This window comes from Microcaecilia unicolor, chromosome 4 (genome assembly GCF_901765095.1).
Source record: "Microcaecilia unicolor chromosome 4, aMicUni1.1, whole genome shotgun sequence".
NCBI lineage: Eukaryota > Metazoa > Chordata > Amphibia > Gymnophiona > Siphonopidae > Microcaecilia > Microcaecilia unicolor.
The window spans coordinates 279,337,016-279,357,156 of NC_044034.1; the positions used below are offsets into that span (position 1 = coordinate 279,337,016).

The following is a 20,141-nucleotide window of genomic DNA, read 5'->3' on the forward strand; positions in this document are numbered from 1 at the left end:
TCCAAGATCTCAAAGAAAGGTATTTTGACAAGTAGGGGAAAGCTCTTCTGAAGTAGTCTCTGAAAATGTCTGAGAGAGGTCCTCACAGTTTTAAAAATTAACATCCTATATAATAAAACGCACCTCCAACATTCTAAAGCTGATTGCATGGCTGAGGCATTCCTGTTCTCTGTATCCATCTCCTGAATTGACATCACGTACTTCTGGGTTCGTCACAAGCAGAAGTGACCAACCACACGAGGTTTCTCGGCTTCAGAATGTTGGAGGTGCATTCTATTAAATAGGATTGGTCAGTTCCTTGAAGCACAGCCAGAGCTCAGCATCCTGCACAGTAACGCTCAGACACCAGAGAGAGAGAGGGGGGGGCCTGACACCAGAGAGGGAGGGGGGCATCTCTGTCACACACACTCTCTCTCTCTCTCTCTCTCTCTCACACACACACTCTCTCTCTCACAGTCAATGTCTTTCTCTCACTCTCACACACTGTCTCTCACACGCTCTATGTCTCACACTGTATCACATTCACTATGTGTCACACAGTCACTCACACACTCTCTTGGTCTCATACACTCAGTCTCACAGAGAATCTGTGTCTCACACACACACACTCTCTCTCTCTCGCACACACTGCATCTTTGTGAAACACACTCTCTCTCTCTCTCACAATGTGTCTCACATACACACTTGCACACACTCTCATTCTCACACACACACTCTCTCTCACAGACACACTCGCACCCAGACTCACTCTCTCTCTCACACACACACACTCGCACATTCACTCTCTCTCACACACACAGTCACTCTCACATACACTCTCTCAAACATACACACTTTGAGGAAAACCTTGCTAGCGCCCGTTTCATTTGTGTCAGAAACGGGCCTTTTTTACTAGTTAAATATAATAGACAAGGCAAAATAAAGTACATCAATTAAGTAACTGTGGGGCCCTTTTTCAAAGCGGCAGTAAGCCCGAGCACCAATTTTGAACTACTGCTGGTCCAACTTGGGTGCCGGCGGTAGTTCAAGCCCCAGTGTGCACCATTTCCCATGCTGGGGAAAATAGGGCTCGATTTTTTTTGTGCAGTGTTTATCTGGTGGTAATCTGGCAGTACCGCGCGCTACCCAGTTTCTGCCGAGTTAGCGCGGGAGCCATTACTGCCATCTCAATGGGTGGCAGTAAATGCTCTCCCCAACATGGCCACACAATATGAGCAATCGTAACACATGGCCATATATTTTTGCAGCCTTTTTACCCGCTGTGGTAAAAAGGGCCTCAGTGCATAGCAACAACCATCGCCACTGCAGCTACTGCAGGGCCCTTATTACCACAGCTTGGTGAAAGGGCCCCTGTAAGAGGTATTGCAGTGATAGATTAATGGACAACTAGTCTTGAACCTAACAAGGCCTACCTAATTCCTGATGGCACAATATTTAGGATGTCCCAAGTGAGCGTGTCATATTTTGAAGACAGGTTGAATCTCTCTACCTGCAGCATTATTCTGTAAAGCTTCTGGAGATTTATCTTAGCAATCTTTTTCTGGGGTCTGTACATTTTTAAGATGACAAAAACCTACAAAAGAAGAACTGCTTTAAATGGAACACAGGGGTTTTGCAAGCTTACACCTTTTCACAGATATTTTTTTGTAGTTTTAATACGTTTATTGAATCTAGCTTCTACTTTCTGGATCTTTAATCATTCTGCCCTTGATATTTAAAAAGACTTAGGTGGTTGGGGCCAATATCGACAGCGTTAAGTCTTTTTAAAAGAAAATTTACAACTGTTCCAAGTGTGATTTTATGCACAGACTGCGCCATTGTGGATTCTGTGCATAAAACATATGCGTAGACCATGAAGTAGGGTTTGGGGCTGGCAGGGACAAGAAATAAAGTTATACATACAGGGTCAAATTCTATATATGGTGCCTAAAAATGACATGCAGAATAAATTTCCGCCTATATTCTGTAAGCGGCGCCTATACTTTGGTGTGGTATACAGAATACGCTTAGTTTACATCACAGCTCTTAAAACTACATGCATCCATTTACACCAATGGAAACATGGCGCAAATGCCAGCATGTAGATTTAGATTCACAACGGCATATTCTATAACAGTGCGCATAAATTTTGGAATGCCCACAAAATGCTCATTTCCCCGCCCATAGCCGTGTCTCTTTTTGGCTGCGCCCATTAGAACTTAGGCGCAGTGCAATACAGAATATGCTTAGCGAGTTATGCAAGTAAATTCTAATTACTACCAATTAGTGCTCATTATGAATTATCAACATTGATTAGCTTGCAAAGTCAATTAAGTTACGCACGTTATTATACAATACGCTTGGATTTCAGCGCAGAACACTGGGCACACTATCCAGAATCCGGAAGACAGTGGCAAAATTCAGCCAAAACGCGTATAACATCTACGCATAAATTAGACTAGCAAAAAGGCAAGCCTAGCTTATGAAAAGAAGCAGCGACATGTAATGCTATTTAAACATATATTCAAGGTGGGTTTTTAAACAGCTGGTGCTGCTATATGTACAAATAAATTGAACCACTGCCAACTGTGATTTATTTGAGCCACTGGCCACCAAAAATCACATCTTCTTTAGCTGAACAGAAACAGTGTAGACTGAAGGATGCATTGGTCATAGTAAATCAGAAACATTTATGTACTTTTTAAGACTTTGCTCCTATGAAATTATTATTAACCAGAGAGCCAGATAGGCAGAGTAATAATTTAGATTATATTCTGCACTTTTCTCTAGGCCCGTTATAAATGCAGGTATAGTTGGTGATCCCTGTCCTACAAGACTTACAATCTAAGGGCCTGATTTATTAACATTGTGACAAGGTAAGCCCCAGAGATTCCCCAGTGAAGCAGTTGAGCCCAGAACTACGGGTCCCAGAAGTTCTTGCAAGAATGAGAGAAGAGAGTAATCCTAAAAAAATGGAATGGATTCCCAGCCCCAGCAGAGGGAGCAATGGCTCGAGGCAGGGTGAGCCTGTTACTCCCTTCCCCACTAGAGGGAGAGGGAAGGATGAAACTCAGTTTCCCTGGCTTCGCTATCAGTATATAATTCCCCCCAGCTGTGAGAAGGGAAGAGCAGATTTCCTGGAGGCTCTCAGTCACCAGGAGAGAGGGGAGACGAATAGAGAGAGAGATTCCATGGAGTATGTGGAGGAAGAAAGTAGCCTGCCACTAGAGCTGCCTAAGGGAGAGGAGCCAGCAACCATGGAGTGGGAGAAGTCAAAGGTTGCTCTGCCCAGCACCTGAAGGCAGTGGAGGAGGCCACACTGGGCGTGGGGCTGAGAGGTGGGAGAAACTACCAACCCTGCTCCTTACAGGGTTCCCTCTGTGCTCTGAAAAGGCAGGTGATTTGTGGTATTGGTTTGATGTGCAAAGACTGTCCATGAAGATTTGTTCTGAACTGTTGTGCTATATTGGAAGTGTGCTGAACTCTTACTAAACTCTTCTGAAGGAGGGGGAAGGGAAAGCTAATGCCCTAATAGAAGACCTGAAGTCTTGAGGAGCTGAGCGTTTTCTGAGGGATTTTGGGACCTGGACTGTACCCTTTTTTTTTCTTTTGAAGATTATCTTATGAGGACTGTACCTTTTTCTTTTGAAGACTATAGTAAGAGGGCTGTACCTTTTTGTTTTGAAGAATATATTATGATTTTTGGTATGAAATTGCCTTGATAATAAAATACTTTGGCCCTGAATCCCAGTATCAGCAACATTCTGTCCTGGAACCCTGGGAGCCCTGCAGGCTTGCTGGCTCCACCCAAGAGGAGGAAGCGGACCCTGCCTTTAGAACATGCACTAGAGTGATTTCAGTGCTTTGTTAGTAAATAGGTCCATTGACAATAGTAGAGCGTTCATTATATCACATTAACACATGTTAATAAATCTAGCTCTAAGTTTTTACTTCAGACAGTGGAGAGCAAAGTGACCTGTCCAAATGTCATAATGACCATTGGTAGAATAAGCGGGACTCAAACTTACTTCTCTGTCTCTCTGTCCGCTTCTCTAACAACTAGAACACTCTGCTTAGGGGGAAAGTAATCAACATGGGCTACCATTAAGACAGGGACCCTGGGCTAAAATATCACGAGTTGTGGTAAACAAAACCCGTTTTAACAGTAGCCCATGTTCATTACTTCCCCACCTTAGGGGTCTTTTTACTAAGCTGCGGTAAAAAGTGGCCTTAGCACGCTCTTGCATGGAGTTTCCCCACATGCTAAGGCCATTTATACTGCAGCTATAAAAATATTAATGGCTAGGCTGTAATGTTGTCATTATCATGCAGCCATTAAAAACAATTACTGCTGAGCATTTAACATTACCCATTTTAAAGGCAGTAAGGGCTCACGCTAATCAGTTAGTGCACAGTAATGCAGTCGTCATAATGATTAGAGCAGGAACACCCACTCTCTGCCCTTTGACATGCCCCCCTCAAAAATAACTGAAAATATTTTTAGTGCACATTTAGCATGCACTGATTTAGCAGTTAACGCAGTACGCCTGAGCACATCCCACAGTACGCCACTTTAAGCTGCATTAGGCTGCACTAGTGCCCTATATACAGGACAAAAGCAATTTTACTAATTTTTTTTTGTCTGTGGAACAAAAATGACTAGTATATAGGCCCTATAATAAATATTTCAGACATAATGGACTAGATCCTATATATCACGCCTAAAAAAAATCGGCACCGAAACAAAATACACCTAGGTGTATTCTATAAAATATGCCTAAATTTAGGTGTACATTGTAGAATAAGCCTAAATTTCTGTATGGTTTATAGAATATGCCATATTCCCATCTGCATGACTAAATTTCTCTGGCGATGAAAAACAACTTTTTCCAGTTTGGAGGTAAACTGTTTAAACAACTGACAGGGGCCATGGGAGTAACCATGGCTCCTTCAATTGTCAATTTATTTGTAGCACAGTTTGAGGAAAAGGTGGTATATGGTTCCATGTATTATCAGAAGATAAAATTATGGGTAAGATTTATAGACGACGTTTTTTGTATGTGGGAAGGACCAAGGGATGAACTAGAGGCGTTTGGACGAGAGCTAAATCAGAGTCACCCTACACTGTGATTCACGATGGAGGCAAGCCAGAGCAGTATTGCTTATTTGGAAGTGCAGATCAGCAAGAAAGATGGAGAATTAAGGACAACGGTTTTTAGGAAGACCATGGATAGGAACACGTTCCTAGCATACACAAGCTGTCATCCAAAGAAATTAAAAGATAGCCTACCGGTATCTCAGTTTTTAAGGTACAGAAGAATATGTTCAGAGGAGCAAGATTTCAAAGAGAAGTCCAAAGAACTGAAGAAAAGACTGTGTGAGAGAGGCTACCCTAAGCATCTAGTCCAAAACGCGTACAGAAGGGCAAAATTCAATAATCGTGATTACTTATTAACGCCAAGGAATAGAGAGGACACAGAGGAGATGAAGATTACAACGTGTTTGGAATTACAACACAATGGCAGCAAAGATAGCCTCAATTATTAACAAGCACTGGCACATAGTCCAGACAGTACCCGTTTTTAGGGATGTCAAAGTAAGAATGGCATACAGCGGGGGTATGAACTTAAAAGAAATATTATCCCCGGCATGCCTGAGATCCCCTGATGTTCAGACAGACAAACAGGTCACAAGAAATGTGGCTCATGCAGCATGTGTGGAATGATGATGGAAATAAAGATTTTTAAGGATCCACAGTCACGAGAGTACACAATGAGATCAAGGTCATCATGTGGTTTGGACTTTGTGGTATATGGTGTGCAATGCCCATGCAATAAGTTGTATGTGGGGCACACTACGAGGAAATTGATGACGAGACTTGTACAGCATAAGAGCAATATCCACATTAAGAAATTGACAGCAGCCTTGGCGGCACACTGTATCATAGAGGGGCACAATTTTGAAGAATTCCATTGTGTTGTGTTACAACAGGTAGAATTCAACACCAGAGGTGGAGATAGAAAACAGGTGTTAGCACAGCAGGAACAAAGATGGATTTTCTGTCTACAGACCGTTCAACCGAAAGGGTTAAACACTAGAATAGAATGGGTTCACTTTTTCTGAACCAATAAGGTGGAGCCAAATGACGCTAGAGGACGTCAGATAGGCACGCATAAAAGAAGAACAGGAAGTAAGCAGTTACTTCTGGAGAGGAGACCAGACTGCAATGAAGTGAGGATTGTGGATTTTGCTTATGTACATTATATGAGAGTGCTTACTGTTTTAAGTATGCTGCTATCTTCCACAGAGTCAGAAATTCCACAGACCCTGAAGCAGGACGACAGACATACCGAAACCTTGGCCAAAGTCGGCTGTGGAGAAACAAGACGAAGTGGCAGCAGTATGAACACAGCAATTGAACAAGATAAGTGCTGGTTTATATAATTACGAAAGTCAGACAGAGTAACACACTACAGAAAGAGAGGTTTTTTGCCGATGATGACAGTGAGAACTCCATGTATTTAAAGCTGGATAGCTGAATTAAGGAGTCTGTTGAGGCTTTTTCCTCCGTTCAAGGAGATCATATGCATAAAGAAGGGACTTGTTTTACAGTTATAGTAAATTTAGTTGCGGACAGTTATGCCACATAAAACTTGGGGCCCTGTTTACAAAGGTGTGCTAGCGTTTTTAGTGTGTGCAAACCATGTAGATACCCATAGGAGTATTATGGGCATTACACAGTTAGCACACAATAGGTTTTAGCGCCCGCTAAAAACACTAGCACGCCTTTGTAAACAGGGCCGTTGGTGTAAATGCCGATGCCTAAATTATGTGCAGACTGGGTGTATTCTATAACCACGTGCATAGATTTTAGAAAGGTACATGACCCGTCCATTCCACATCCCTTTTCAACTATGCGACTTAGAATTTACGTGCACCACACTATAGAATATGCTTAGTTCTGCCCAGTATGTTTTTTCTAGCAAAAAAGGTGCCGGTACTCAAATGCTAGGCCACCCTTCAGGGGTGGGGTGATCACTGAGGGACCCACCCCAAATAGCCAGGCCCCCTGCAACCAGCCACAGAATCTATGACAAGGCAGAATTGTTGTGTAGAGCCTGAGCTCTTTCATTAAAACTTGGGGTCCATAGGTCAATTTCAGCAGATAATGGAAAAGGTGCCGGTACTTAGTACCCCCTCAAAAAAAGCCCTGGTTCTGCCTGTAAATTCTAAGTAATGCCAATTAGTGTTAATAATTGTTTATTAAGTGGCAATTATCAGTGCTAATTGGCTTAACTAATTAAGTTGCACGCAAATCCAGAATACAACTGAATTTGCATGTGCAACCTAAGTCGTGCTATACAGAATCCCAGGGAAAATTCTTCTTTTAACTCCAAGTGATCAGGAATCACACACAGGCAGTGACAACTGGAGAAATAAGAAAGCAGCTTCAGTAAGATGAAAAAATATTAAAGAAAATGTCATATCTTTCCTTCTTACTTTGGAAAAGTGTAAACTAGTGTTACTACAGTGCTACCACCAACAATGCACATTTTACACAGAAAGGGTTCATTCTTACAAATTAATGTCTCTTAACTTTAGTACTGAACAGTCAAGTATAGATAGATCTAATGTGGAAGATACAGAATGTTCCAGAAGGGATTACGGAATACACCTTTCAATTGGCGCTCCACAATCTCACAAGTTAAATTCGAGCACTTAAACATAAAAATTAAAATCCACAGATAGATTTTTCCACCGTATTCCCCTCACCTTGAAAAGAATTTTGCTTTACTGTGAAAACAAATAAAACATGGCTCACCCTTTCTGTTCACATGCAGACAAAAGCATTCTTACACATTTGAATGCAAAGCTTCACATTGTTCCTGCGCTTATTGATCGCAACTGGCTCATTGTGTTTGCTCAGAGTATTGTTTCTGAGAGTTTGTGTATTGCTTTGGTGCACTCGGTCCCACTCCTTTGCACCAGAGGCCATCCTCTTTGCACATCCTTGAAGACTGCTTAGGGAAATGCAGCCTGATTCTTTTCAGGGGTAAGAGAGCATCCATCTCAATAACAATTCCACTCGGTGTTTGCAAAGACTGTCACCACTGGTCTCTTTCTAGGGACCTCAGTTTAAGACGTAGGCCCTTCCTTCTGCATGATGGACTATATATATAGTAATGAAATGAATAGCTGGCCTTCTTGCTGGAGATTACATTCAATAGTTTTCTTCTGGCTCTTGGACTGTTCAGCAGCTTAGTTAAACATGATGGATTCAGGGTCCTGATTTGCCATTTGAGCCATATGTCTCAACACATCCTTCTTGGTTATAATGCCCAGAAGCCTTCTAAATAGAAAAATATAAAGTAAAGATAGTTAATTGTTCTTTTTTTTTTTTCATCATATATTTATTTATTTAGAGAGATTTAATATGCTGCTCTTTAAATTAAGCGGTTTACAATATATGAAAAGAAATGCCGGTGTAGACAAAACACAACAAAAAGTACACCAAAAACACACCCACACCCATACCTACACCCACACCCACCACAAGCAATCCACAAGAGTGAGAAGTGTAATAGAACAAGAAATCAAGCCAGAAAAACTACACAGTACAGTGAAACACAAGGACAGAGCTAACTATAAAAAATATTGGGGGGGGGGGGGGGGGGAAGGTAAAAGACAAGTCAAATAAAATAACTAATATTAGTATACAAATGTTTGTTAAACCCATAAATGAAGCACGTCACGAATATCAGTAAACAGCCATGATTTAATGGCAATCTTAAATGTCTTAAAGGAAATGTTAAGCCTAATATCTATGAAAAACAAATTCTATAAAGAAGGAGTTAGGAGGTCCTTTTACTAAGGTGCACTGAAAAATGGCCTGCAGTAGTGTAGGTGCGGGTTTTAGGCTCACGCAGATCCATTTTTCAGTGCGCCTGCAAAAAAATGCCTTTTTTAAATTTTTGCCGAAAATGGACATGCATCAAAATAAAAATTGCCGTGCATTCATTTTGGGTCTGAGACCTTACCACCAGCCATTGACTTTGCATGCGGTAATTGCCTATGGGCGTCAAGTCAGAGTTACTGCCCGATTTTTGCCGCACGCCAGAAAATAAAATTACCACACAGGCCACGTGGTAGCCGGGTGGTAACTCCGAATTGGCGCGCATTGGGCATGCGTAGGCGCCTACGTCGCTTAGTAAAAGGGCCCCTAGTTAACTAAAGGGCCCTTTTACTAAAGTACATTAAGCAGCTAACATGATGTTATCAGCGTGGTATACAGTAGCGCAGGCCTAAGCAATTGTCTTCTGTGCTAAAACAAGGACCTTTGCATTAAAAACACCGCATTAGCTGCTTAACACGGAAGAAGGCCAGGTCTGGGCCTGACATGGGTGGGAGAAGGTGTGGACAGTTGTGATAGCTAGCACAAGAGTTTTTACCATGCACTAACTGTCCTCACTGGTCATAGCGCAGCCAAACTTATCGCTACCTGAAGAGGAAGTGGTAAGAGCAACTGCGCTACCAGCAATTCAGTAACACGATGGCAACATTGAACGCAGCAGTGCTCCTGATCCCCTCACTCAGTAGCCCCTCCTGATCCCCCTCCATTCAGCCTCCCACCCCAATGCGAAGCCTCAATGCCACAATCACCCTCTTCCAAGCCTCTGACTCACACCCAACTCTCCCTCTACTCAATCACTCCAATCCCCCCTCACAAATTCAGAGTCCTCCGAGCCCCAGAAAGTCTCCTAAACCCCCCAGTCCAACTCAGCCCCTCACAGCTGAAAAACCATGCCCTCTGCCACAGACAAACCGTACACCCTCCCACCACTCAGGAAGCTGCCCCCATTTCCATCCCCTCCCCCAAACACCAACCTCCCTTTCCCTACCTGGACATTCACAAGGTTACAATTCCTTCCAGGGGGCAGCAGCACCTCTCCACTGCCACAAAGATCAGCATCTCCTCCAAAGTAGCACCTGATCCCCTAGTGGTTGTTTGAGGTACTACATTGATATTATGTCAGGCAATCATATATGTAAGGCATTGCTATTGTGGAGTAATCCTGCTGAGTGGGCAATGGGGGGGGGGGGGGGGGCACTGGGACTGCTCATGTTTGGGAGATTGTTCCTTAACAGACACTCAGAAGAATCTGTAGAACTTTCCAAAGTTAAGCCCGGACAGTGTTACAACGCACCAGATTTGCTAAGGTACTGCAGAGAGAAACTGCTAGTAAAAGCAACACCTGTATTCTAGAGAGGCAGTGGAACAATCAACAAGCAAGGGGGTTCCAGAGCCTTCAGATTTTGCAGATGGCAAATAATACAGCTATATGGACATAGTCCTGCAAGCAACAAATCTCCTGGTCAACCTGAACCATCTGTTGGACAAGTCGAGCTAGAAGCTCAACCCTTAGGAATGGTCTGTCAACGATGCTGTCACGCAGGCCTTATACAAGCACTGGCTCCTACCCATCTGTGGAAACAAGGAAGTGCAAACCCAGGCAGCAGCGGAAGAGGGACTGCTGCCGCCTTGGAGGATATATTAAACTGGTGGACTTCCAGATAAGGAAGGGGGGTTGGGGTGGGGGAAGAATAGGGAAGGGGACAGCTTCCTGAGTGACGTTGGGTGGGATCTGTCTGTGGTAGGGAGCAGGGTTTGTCAGCAATGGGGTGCAGACTGGACTGAGGGAGTTCAGAGGACCCTGAATATGTTAGGAGGGATCAGGGTGCTTGAGTAGGGGGAGCAGGTGTGAGTTAGGGTTGTGGCTTGGAGGAGGGCAATTGGGGTATTGGGGCTTGAAGTCAGAGTAGGGAGACTGAACAGAGGGAGATCAGGATGGGGTACTGAGTAAGGGGGACTCGGGACCACCAACACAGCCAGCAGTTTCTCATTTATATATTTCTGCTAATAGCCTGCACCACATTATGTGCAGTAGCACCCACGCTATCAGGCACTGCATATAACGTGGTGCCTCTGTGGTAACCATCTGCCCTGTGTGGTAAATGCAGAACAAATTTTGGCCATGCCCCCTGCATTTACCACACAGCTTTTGCACTTATCACACGGTAATTTTGGTGTTAACCGTGCAGTAAGTGCACAATTTACCACAGCTTAGTAAAAGGGCCCCTAAAGACAGTATTTCTCAGTAAGTCCAGCTAAAATCTAGACAAAGAGGGACAACGAGTGTAACGGAAGCCCATATAAAAAACACGGTGTGCTAGAATCAAACTTAAGATGACTTGCTCGTACTTCTCTCTGTGATGTCCAACATCACCTCAAATATTGAAAAAATATATATATATCATTCAGTTCCTCAATGGCTCCCACTTGTATGTGCAGTTTTGTGAAATTCAGCCCTTGCACATGTGGCAGCAAAAACACAAGGATCTGCACAATTGGCAATTATATATGTAGTTGCTCATGCTTACACACAAAAAGCCCTGCTGATAATGCTCTTTTTTATAGAATGTTTAAGGTACATGAAAGCAATATTCCCACTGAACATTCCAGCAAAAACATGGATATCTGCCAGTGTCCTGATATGTATTTTATGAAAAGCTCTGCATTTAGCAGAGCCTTTTGTAAAACATACATAAGTACATAAGTACATAAGTAGTGCCATACTGGGAAAGACCAAAGGTCCATCTAGCCCAGCATCCTGTCACCGACAGTGGCCAATCCAGGTCAAGGGCACCTGGCACGCTCCCCAAACGTAAAAACACTCAGGGAATTATGAATACTCTGACACAGTGGTCTCAATTCCTATCAAGACATCCTATACAAAATGGAGCTTACAGGGTCTTTCATCTCTAAATGTTCCTGCTGACCCTGATCTCTCTCTAATGAGCTATAATGGCATTTACAGGCAGCCTTAAACCTAGGTTACTCTGTACTATGTATATTATTCAAACATAGTGTCACTGAGCTGATGAAGTGAAGATAACTTTTGAAAGCTGGTCACAGATATATTACGTGAATCGAACAAAATGGTATCACCTTCAATTTGTTTGTTGCCTTTATTTCCAGATATTTAGTATAAGAACAGAAAAATACATAAGGCGAGTATATAAGAGACATATGGCAAAAGAGACATGATTGAATCAGCATGAGTAAAGTCTGTGAAAGGTAATATCATCAACAAGACTTCAACTCCTTCTGCTCTGTTCTGAACCAATATTAATGAGGATGATCGTAGGCTGCTTGCCATTCTTTAGTTTGTACTAATTGCACAACTTTCCCATGTGAAGCAACAGCGACATCTGGTGGCACATCTCATTTTGCTCCATTTATTATGAACATTCCTAAAGCAGTGGTTCCCAAACCTGATCCTGGATGCACCCCAGCCAGTTAGGTTTTCGGGATATCCACTATGGAGGCAGTGTATGCAAATCTCTCCCATGAATATTCATTGTGAATACCCCCAAAACCTGACTGGCTGGGGTGCTTCCAGGACCAGGTTTGGGAACCACTGTCCTAACGTCTTAGGCCAAAAACATCCCATGGAGGGGTACAGCAGGAGGACCGTTCTAGTGACAGGACACAGATTCAGCTCCTTGTTAGTAACTGCCCCTACTTACTCCCCTCTCGGGTTATTTCTGGTTTGCTTTCTACTGGCAGCAGATAACCATTTTAAGATGCTACTTGAAAGGCTTTATACAGTTTGAATTAACCTGTATAATCTGTTTCACATTCCAACTACCTCATACATTGATTTTCTTTTTTTAACTGTTCAATCTTTAACCATTCCGGAATACAACTTACAACAACCTGCACCTTACAGTACCTTACTTATGTATAACATTCAGAATGTATTTTAATATTGAACTGTGAAACAATGAAAAACTGTAAAATAAAGAGAAATGAAAATAAAACAAAAATAGAGAAAAGAGAAAGTAACTCATAAAAAAGACAGGAATAAGCAAAGAGCAAACCCCTCCCTCATCCACCCCTCAAACCCCGATAAGATCAATTGTTTATATATTATATTTTATCTATCTATCTATTTATATATATCACCACCATTACTATTTTTCTCAAGTTGTTTTATCTTACTTCCTTTATATATAGATTGTGAGATATGCTGTTATATGTCTTGCCTGGTAGAAGTGATTCCCATTGCTGGTATTGCCAAAGTCTAAAGCTTAAAATATATATTTTAAAATTTGTAAGAAAGTCAAAGAGAATGTAATTTGGTACCTAAGGGGCCCTTTTACCAATCCACACTAAAACGTGGCCGGCGCCATTGTCAGCACGTGGATTTTCTGAGCACTGCGACCACTAATAGCACAGTAGTAAAATGGCTGCATTTCCATATTTTTCTTATCAATAGAAATCAAACAAAATAAAACATGGAAAAGAAAATAAGATGATACCTTTTTTATTGGACATAACTTAATACATTTCTTGATTAGCTTTCGAAGGTTGCCCTTCTTCGTCAGATCGGAAATAAGCAAATGTGCTAGCTGACAGTGTATATAAGTGAAAACATTTAAGCATTACTATGACAGTCTGACAGGGTGGGAGGATGGGGTGGGTAGGAGGTATGCATGGGGACATCAAAGCATATCATTGATATTCTAACAGGATAGGTGTGGATAGGTGAGGAGAGGGTGATCAACAGAGAAATACAGCTTTATGGTTTATAATGTCCTTTATTTATTTAGATTTTGCTCACACCTTTTTCAGTAGTAGCTCAAGGTGAGTTACATTCAAGTACTCTGGATATTTCTCTGTCCCAGAAGGGCTCACAATCTAAGTTTGTACCTGAGGCAATGGAGGATTAAGTGACTTGCCCAAGATCACAAGAAGCAGCAGTGGGATTTGAACTGGCCACCTCTGGATTGCAAGACCTGTGCTCTAACCACTAGGCCACTCCTCCACTCCTTTCCCAATTAGCACGTGGCCATTACCGTGGCACCCCTTACAGACACCTATTTTGTTGGTGCTAAGGCCTAAGGGAGTGGAGGAGTAGCCTAGTGTTTAGTGCAGCAGAGTTTCATCCTTAGGAACTGGGTTCAATTCCCACTGCAGATCCCTGTGACTCTGGGCAAGCTACCTAACCCTTCATTGCCCCAGGTACAAATAAGTAATTGTATATATTATGTAAACTCCTTTGAATGTAATTGCAAAAACCACAGAAAGGTGGTATATTAAGTCCTATTTCCAATTCCCTCCCACACTAGCCCTGTGGCAACCATGCAGCAATGTGCCTACACTTCCCAATTAGCACAGGGAATGCTCCACCCATAGTCATGCCTCCTGTGCTGAAAAATAAAATGTATTTTCCAGTATTGGATTAGCGTATGCTGATGGGCACACTACCTCAGAATGCCTCAGCGTGTTCCACGGCAGTGATTTTTGCTGCACGGTGGACACGTGCTAGTGTGGGAGGGAATGGGAAATGGGACTTAATATACCACCTTTCTAGAAATGACAGGTCAGTACCATTTCAGCCAGTACTAGTTCCAAATAATAACTAAGGGGTCCTTTTACTAAGTTGCATTAGTTGTTTACGTGCGCCTAACGCAGCAAAAAAATGAACTACTGCAGGACGTACTAGAGTGTCATGTGGTAGTTTTTGAATGCATGCACACTAACCGCATGCTAAATAATTTTTTTTTGAAGGGGAAAGTCAGGGGCAAAGATGGGAATTCCTTTGCTAACCAGTTAGCACATCTACATTACCAGATGTTAACTTTTTAGCAACCTTACCTCCTACAAAATAGAAGGCTGAAAATGCTCCTCCTGTCATTTTTTTAAAAAATGGCCATATGCTAATGCCAATATTAGCACATGACTATTAATGGCTGGAGTAAAAATGGCCTTAGCATGCAGGAAAGACCCACATATTGGCGCGCTAAGGCCTATTTTTACTGCAGTTTAGTAAAAGGATCCCCTAAAGCAGCAAAATGAAATCATCAAAGAGCTGGCCATGCCAACCTGGGCAAACCACTAAGTTTCAGCTGATGTCAGTCATAGACACTGGGCCATATGGCTTGCTATTTTGATCCAACTTCTTTCTGCTTTCTCCATTGCTAACAGCATATGTGTTAGTAAAAGAATGAAAATGATAAGCCAACAGAAACGTGAGAATGTTCACAAAGCCATCAGAATGTTCCCTCTTATCGCTCTTTTTTAACAACCCTCCCTAGCACTGTCTCAGATCCATGGACTCTAATCGCTTAGTGCTGCCTGGCCATAGGCAGCAGAAGCATAGCCAGGTGGGGCGCAGGGGGAGCGGTCGCTCCTCCAAACAGCTGTTTCAAAAAAATGGCGCCTATGCGCCCTGTGCCAATACATTTTTTTTTCTGCGCCCTCCTGAGTCCTATCTCTTCTACCCGTCTTCTCCCTCCTGCGCAGCACCGGCGATTCAGAGTCAGCCTTCTGCCAGCGTCGGGGCCTCTTCTCAGGCGCATCCTGCCTACTCTATTGCGACTTCCTGTTTTCTTCAGAGGTGGGATGTGCCTGAGAAGAGGCCCCGACGCTGGCAGAAGGCTGACTCTGAATCGCCCGGTGCTGCGCAGGAGGGAGAAGACGGGCAGAAGAGAAGGTGAAAGATGCAACGCTCGGGGGGGGGGGGGTGCTGGAGAAGGGAGAGAAGGGAGAAAGCGGGCGGGCAGGCAGAGGGGGGTGTGACTGGAGAAGGGAGAAAGCGGGCGGGGTGGCTGGAGAAGGGAGAAAGCTGCCCGGGGGGGAGGGGGGTGTGCTGGAGAAGGGAGAAAGTGGGCGGGGAAGGTTTAATTGACCAGAGTGGAAGTAAGTCTATCTAGTCCACTTTAAAAAGGGAGCGAAACTTACTTTCCTTGTGCCATCACTATCCAGCAGGATAGGCAATGTCTTGAAAGGTGGAGGACAAAGGATTTTTTAAATATATATTTATATCACACATTATCCCAAGCAAAGTTGGATTCAGTGTGGCTTACATTTTAAAATACAGTGAGACAGAATAATAGAATTTAGTTATATCATAGGAATAAATAGATGGATGTGTCTGAAACATTTAAAAAAGTTGAGATTAGCATATATACCCAACTGGACATTTAAAAGTTTGTCCTTTATTGATACCACATGTTCAGAAATCATAGCCATAAGTATAGACAGTTATCCAAAGATTATCACATGGGAGGGGAAGGAGATAGGGGCACAAAGAGGGCACTACTGGAAAGGGGAGGAGGAGATAGGGACAGAGAGGGGCACCACTGGAAGGGGGAATGGGGATATGGGGACAATGGTGAAAAATGGGTGAGATGGGGACAAAGAGGTAATGCTGGAAAAGGGGGAAGATGGTAACAGCGGTAATGCTGGAAAAAGCAGGAAGATGGGGACACAGGACAATGTTAGAAAAAGGGAGAGGTGGGGGACACCAGGATGGCAGATGCAAGAAAGTGGGAAGTGAGGAGACCAGGTAGGCTTGTGCTGAAAAAGGGGGAAGATTGGGACACAGAAAGGGCAGATGCTGAACTTGGGGGTAGGATAGGGACAAGGAACACAGAAGGGAGATGCTGGACAGGACAAATAGTGATACAGAGGAAAAAAGGATGGTGCACTTGGAGACAGAAGAAATGTCAGATGGGCAAGAGACCCTGTAAAGGCAGAAGAAACAGAGAAAAACAGAAAAGAGACAGTGGGACCAAAGCAAATGATAAAACAGTAGAGGGGTCCGAGTGCATTTTCTTAAGTCATTTTGGATGTACTGCAGCACAGATTTTGATGGGTAGAATCAGAGACTGCAAATCCCATATGAATTTGGGATGTGAGTTCACACTAGGACTGGTTGAAAAATCTCCCTTCTGGAACTGGATCACTTGGCAGCTCTATACACAGCTATTTGATAGTGGGGACATAAAATGAAAGATGTAGAGAACGAAAGGAAGAAGACAAGAGGCAAGAGAAGAAATGGAAAGGTCAACCTGGAAAAGAATTTGTAAGGCTGACTCATGGAACATGGAAAAAAAGACTATTCCCAGACAACAAAGGTAGAAAAATATTTTTATTTAATACTTTGTAAGCACTGAGATGTACCTGCTTTGTAAAATGTACATTTTTTTCTATTTTTATTTTGCAAAGTTCAGGAGAAAATGCATTTCTGTCTCTCTCTCTCTTTTTTTTTTTATTACCAGTATTGCACTGTTTAGAGTCTGGCTTCCTTGGGCAGGGGGGTCTCTATTTCAATTTTTGTTGTTTTTTGGGGTTTTTTTTTTTTGTGGCTCCCTAGTCTGCATTAGATTGATAGCATGGAATGTTGTCACAATTTGGGTTTCTGCCAGGTGCTTGTGACCTGGGTTGGCCACTGTTGGAAACAGGATACTGGGCTAGATGGACCATTGATCTGACCCAGTATGGCTACTCTTATATAGATGAGGGTCTGTCCATGTTCTGCATGTGTGACTGAGATGAAGGATTCTGCCACAATGTAGCATCTGTGTAGGAATGTGTAACAGTGCAGCTTGTTCCACTTTCCCAATAGTAGGTATATTGGTGTTTTAGAGCCCAGTGTAATATATATAGCACTGTATTCTGATAGGTGGTTTAGGGCTGTTATGGTGTGGTACGTTTTGTGTTCTAGGGCAGTCCTGGAGTACCCCCTTGCCAGTCAGGTTTTCAGGATATCCACAATAAATATGCATCACATTGATTTGCATATACTGCCTCCATTACATGCAAATCTTTTTCATGCAGATTCATTGTGGACAGCCTGAAAACCTGAATGGCAAGGGGGTATTCCAGACCACCTAGGGAAACACTTCTCTAGGTCCCACTGTAATATTTATAGCATTGTCTTTTCATAGATGGGTTAGGGCTGTTTTGGTGTGGTAAGTTTTCAGTATAGGTTTTGGGTGTCTTTTTGTAGAGGTTTATGTTATTTCACAAAGTGTCTAGCCATATTTGAAAGTGGGCTCTGGGGCAAGGGCCCTTGTCACCCAAAATAAAAATGCTCAAGACTAGTGTTCTTCACATCCTGTAGAGTCACCACACAAACAAAAGCCCATCTTGATTTAAACAAGGTGTCCAGCAGTGGAAGGACTGGGTGTGCTATTCCTGAGGTGATGGTCACGATTTGAATATTTTTATTTGAAGTTAAGAAGACAGGTTGCCTGCTCTGGCCAGTCCAGGGACCTCTTCTGAGTCCTGCCTACTGATGTAACTTACTGTTTCCTTGTAGGCAGGACACAACAGAGACAGCCTGTATTAATCATTGCCCGCCACAGCCCCTGAGCAACCACACAGACACTGCTGTCTAGCTGACACCAACCGGCGCCTATTTTATAAAAGTCTGCTCCCCCTGAGATCAAAACCTGCCTACGCCTCTGATAGGCAGGTCAGGTTTGAATCAACCTGCAACACAGCTTTCTACTTTGTGGTTCCTCATCTTTGGAACAATCTCCCTACATAATGAGGAGTCTTTCATTAAATGTAAGCATCTTTTGAAGACTTTTTTTTTTTTTTTTATTTATCTTTTCTCAACTGAGCTGTTGGGAATAAGAGATCCTGTTAAGTATTCCTGCATGTGTTGAATGCTAGTGTCTCGGGTACTCTTTCCTGTCTAGCACTAGCATTCCTCTCTATATCATTTTTATTACATATTTTAAGATTGTACACCGCCTTGGCCCACACACAGGAAAAGGTGGTATAGAAAGTGCGAAATAAACATCAACCTGTGATTGACTTTATTGTGACATTTAGCTGCTGTGTACCAGTTCCTTCAATATTAGTTTTTACTAAGGATGCACATTTGTTAGCATGCATTCAGTTAGCTACAGTAGAACGCCTTCAAAAACACTGTAATTTTTAAAATTGATGTAAAGCCCAATTCTAGATAGAACATAGCCAAAAGCGCAACCTGTATGTGGGTGTTGGTATTTCAGACCATACACCACTATATCCTGCCATTTTAGAAATCTACACCTCTATCAGGCTTATTTTCGAAAGAGAAGGACGCCCATGTTTCTACACAAATCGGGAGATGGGCGTCCTTCTCCCAGGGTCGCCCAAATCGGCATAATCGAAAGCCGATTTTGGGCGCCCCCAACTGCTTTCCGTCGCGGGGATGACCATAGTTCCCGGAGGCAAACTTGGACGTTTTCAACTGCACTCCATCGCGAAAGCGTACAAAGTTGACGGGGGCGTGTCGGAGGCGTGGTGAAGGCGGGACTGGGGCATGGTTATCACCCGAACAGAGATGGGCGCCTTTCGCCGATAATGGAAAAAAAGTATGCGTTTGTAGCTAGAATTTAGGGCACTTTTCCTGGACCCTGTTTTTTCACGAATAAGGCCCCAAAAAGTGCTCTAAATGACCAGATTACCCCCAGAGGGAATCGGGGATGACCTCCCCTAACTCCCCCAGTGGTCACTAACCCCCTCCCACCACAAAAAAATGATGTTTCACAACTTTTTATTTTCACCCTCAAATGTCATACTCCCTGGCAGCAGTATGCAGGTCCCTGGAGCAGTTGTTAGGGGGTGCAGTGGACTTCAGGCAGGTGGACCCAGGCCCATCCCCCCCCTACCTGTTACAATTGTGCTGCTTAATGCTTAGTCGTCCAACCCCCCCCCAAACCCACTGTACCCACATGTAGGTGCCCCCCTTCACCCCTTAGGGCTATAGTAATGGTGTAGACTTGTGGGCAGTGGGTTTTGAGGGGGATTTGGGGGGCTCAACACACAAGGGAAGGGTGCTATGCACCTGGGAGCTCTTTTACCTTTTTTTTTGTTTTTGTAAAAGTGCCCCCTAGGGTGCCCGGTTGGTGTCCTGGCATGTGAGGGGGACCAGTGCACTACGAATCCTGGCCCCTCCCACGAACAAATGCCTTGGATTTATTCGTTTTTGAGCTGGGCGCTTTCATTTTCCATTATCGCTGAAAAACAAAAACGCCCAGCTCACAAATTGTCGAATAAAACATGGACGTCTATTTTTTTCGAAAATACGGTTCGGTCCGCCCCTTCACGGACCCGTTCTCGGAGATAAACGCCCATGGAGATAGACGTTTTCGTTCGATTATGCCCCTCTATGTTACTATGTCCCTGACGAGCACTTGGGCGACTTTACTTGGTCCTTTTTTTCTTACGACCAAGCCGTGAAAAGGTGCCTGAACTGACTAGATGACCACCGGAGGGAATCAGGGATGACCTCCCCTTACTCCCCTAGTGGTCA

The 20,141-nt window shown here is 43.3% G+C and overlaps 1 protein-coding gene across 1 annotated transcript in view; it reads right to left on the minus strand.

Annotated features, from left to right (window-relative positions):
• Positions 1-7,270: 7,270 nt before the first annotated feature.
• Positions 7,271-20,141, minus strand: part of CLCN4 (chloride voltage-gated channel 4) — a 105,069-nt gene continuing 92,198 nt past the window's right edge. The window contains exon 12 of the mRNA XM_030201614.1: positions 7,271-8,329. Coding sequence (XP_030057474.1) covers positions 8,239-8,329 — 91 coding nt within the window. The 3' untranslated portion in view covers positions 7,271-8,238. The remainder of the gene's footprint in view (positions 8,330-20,141) is intronic.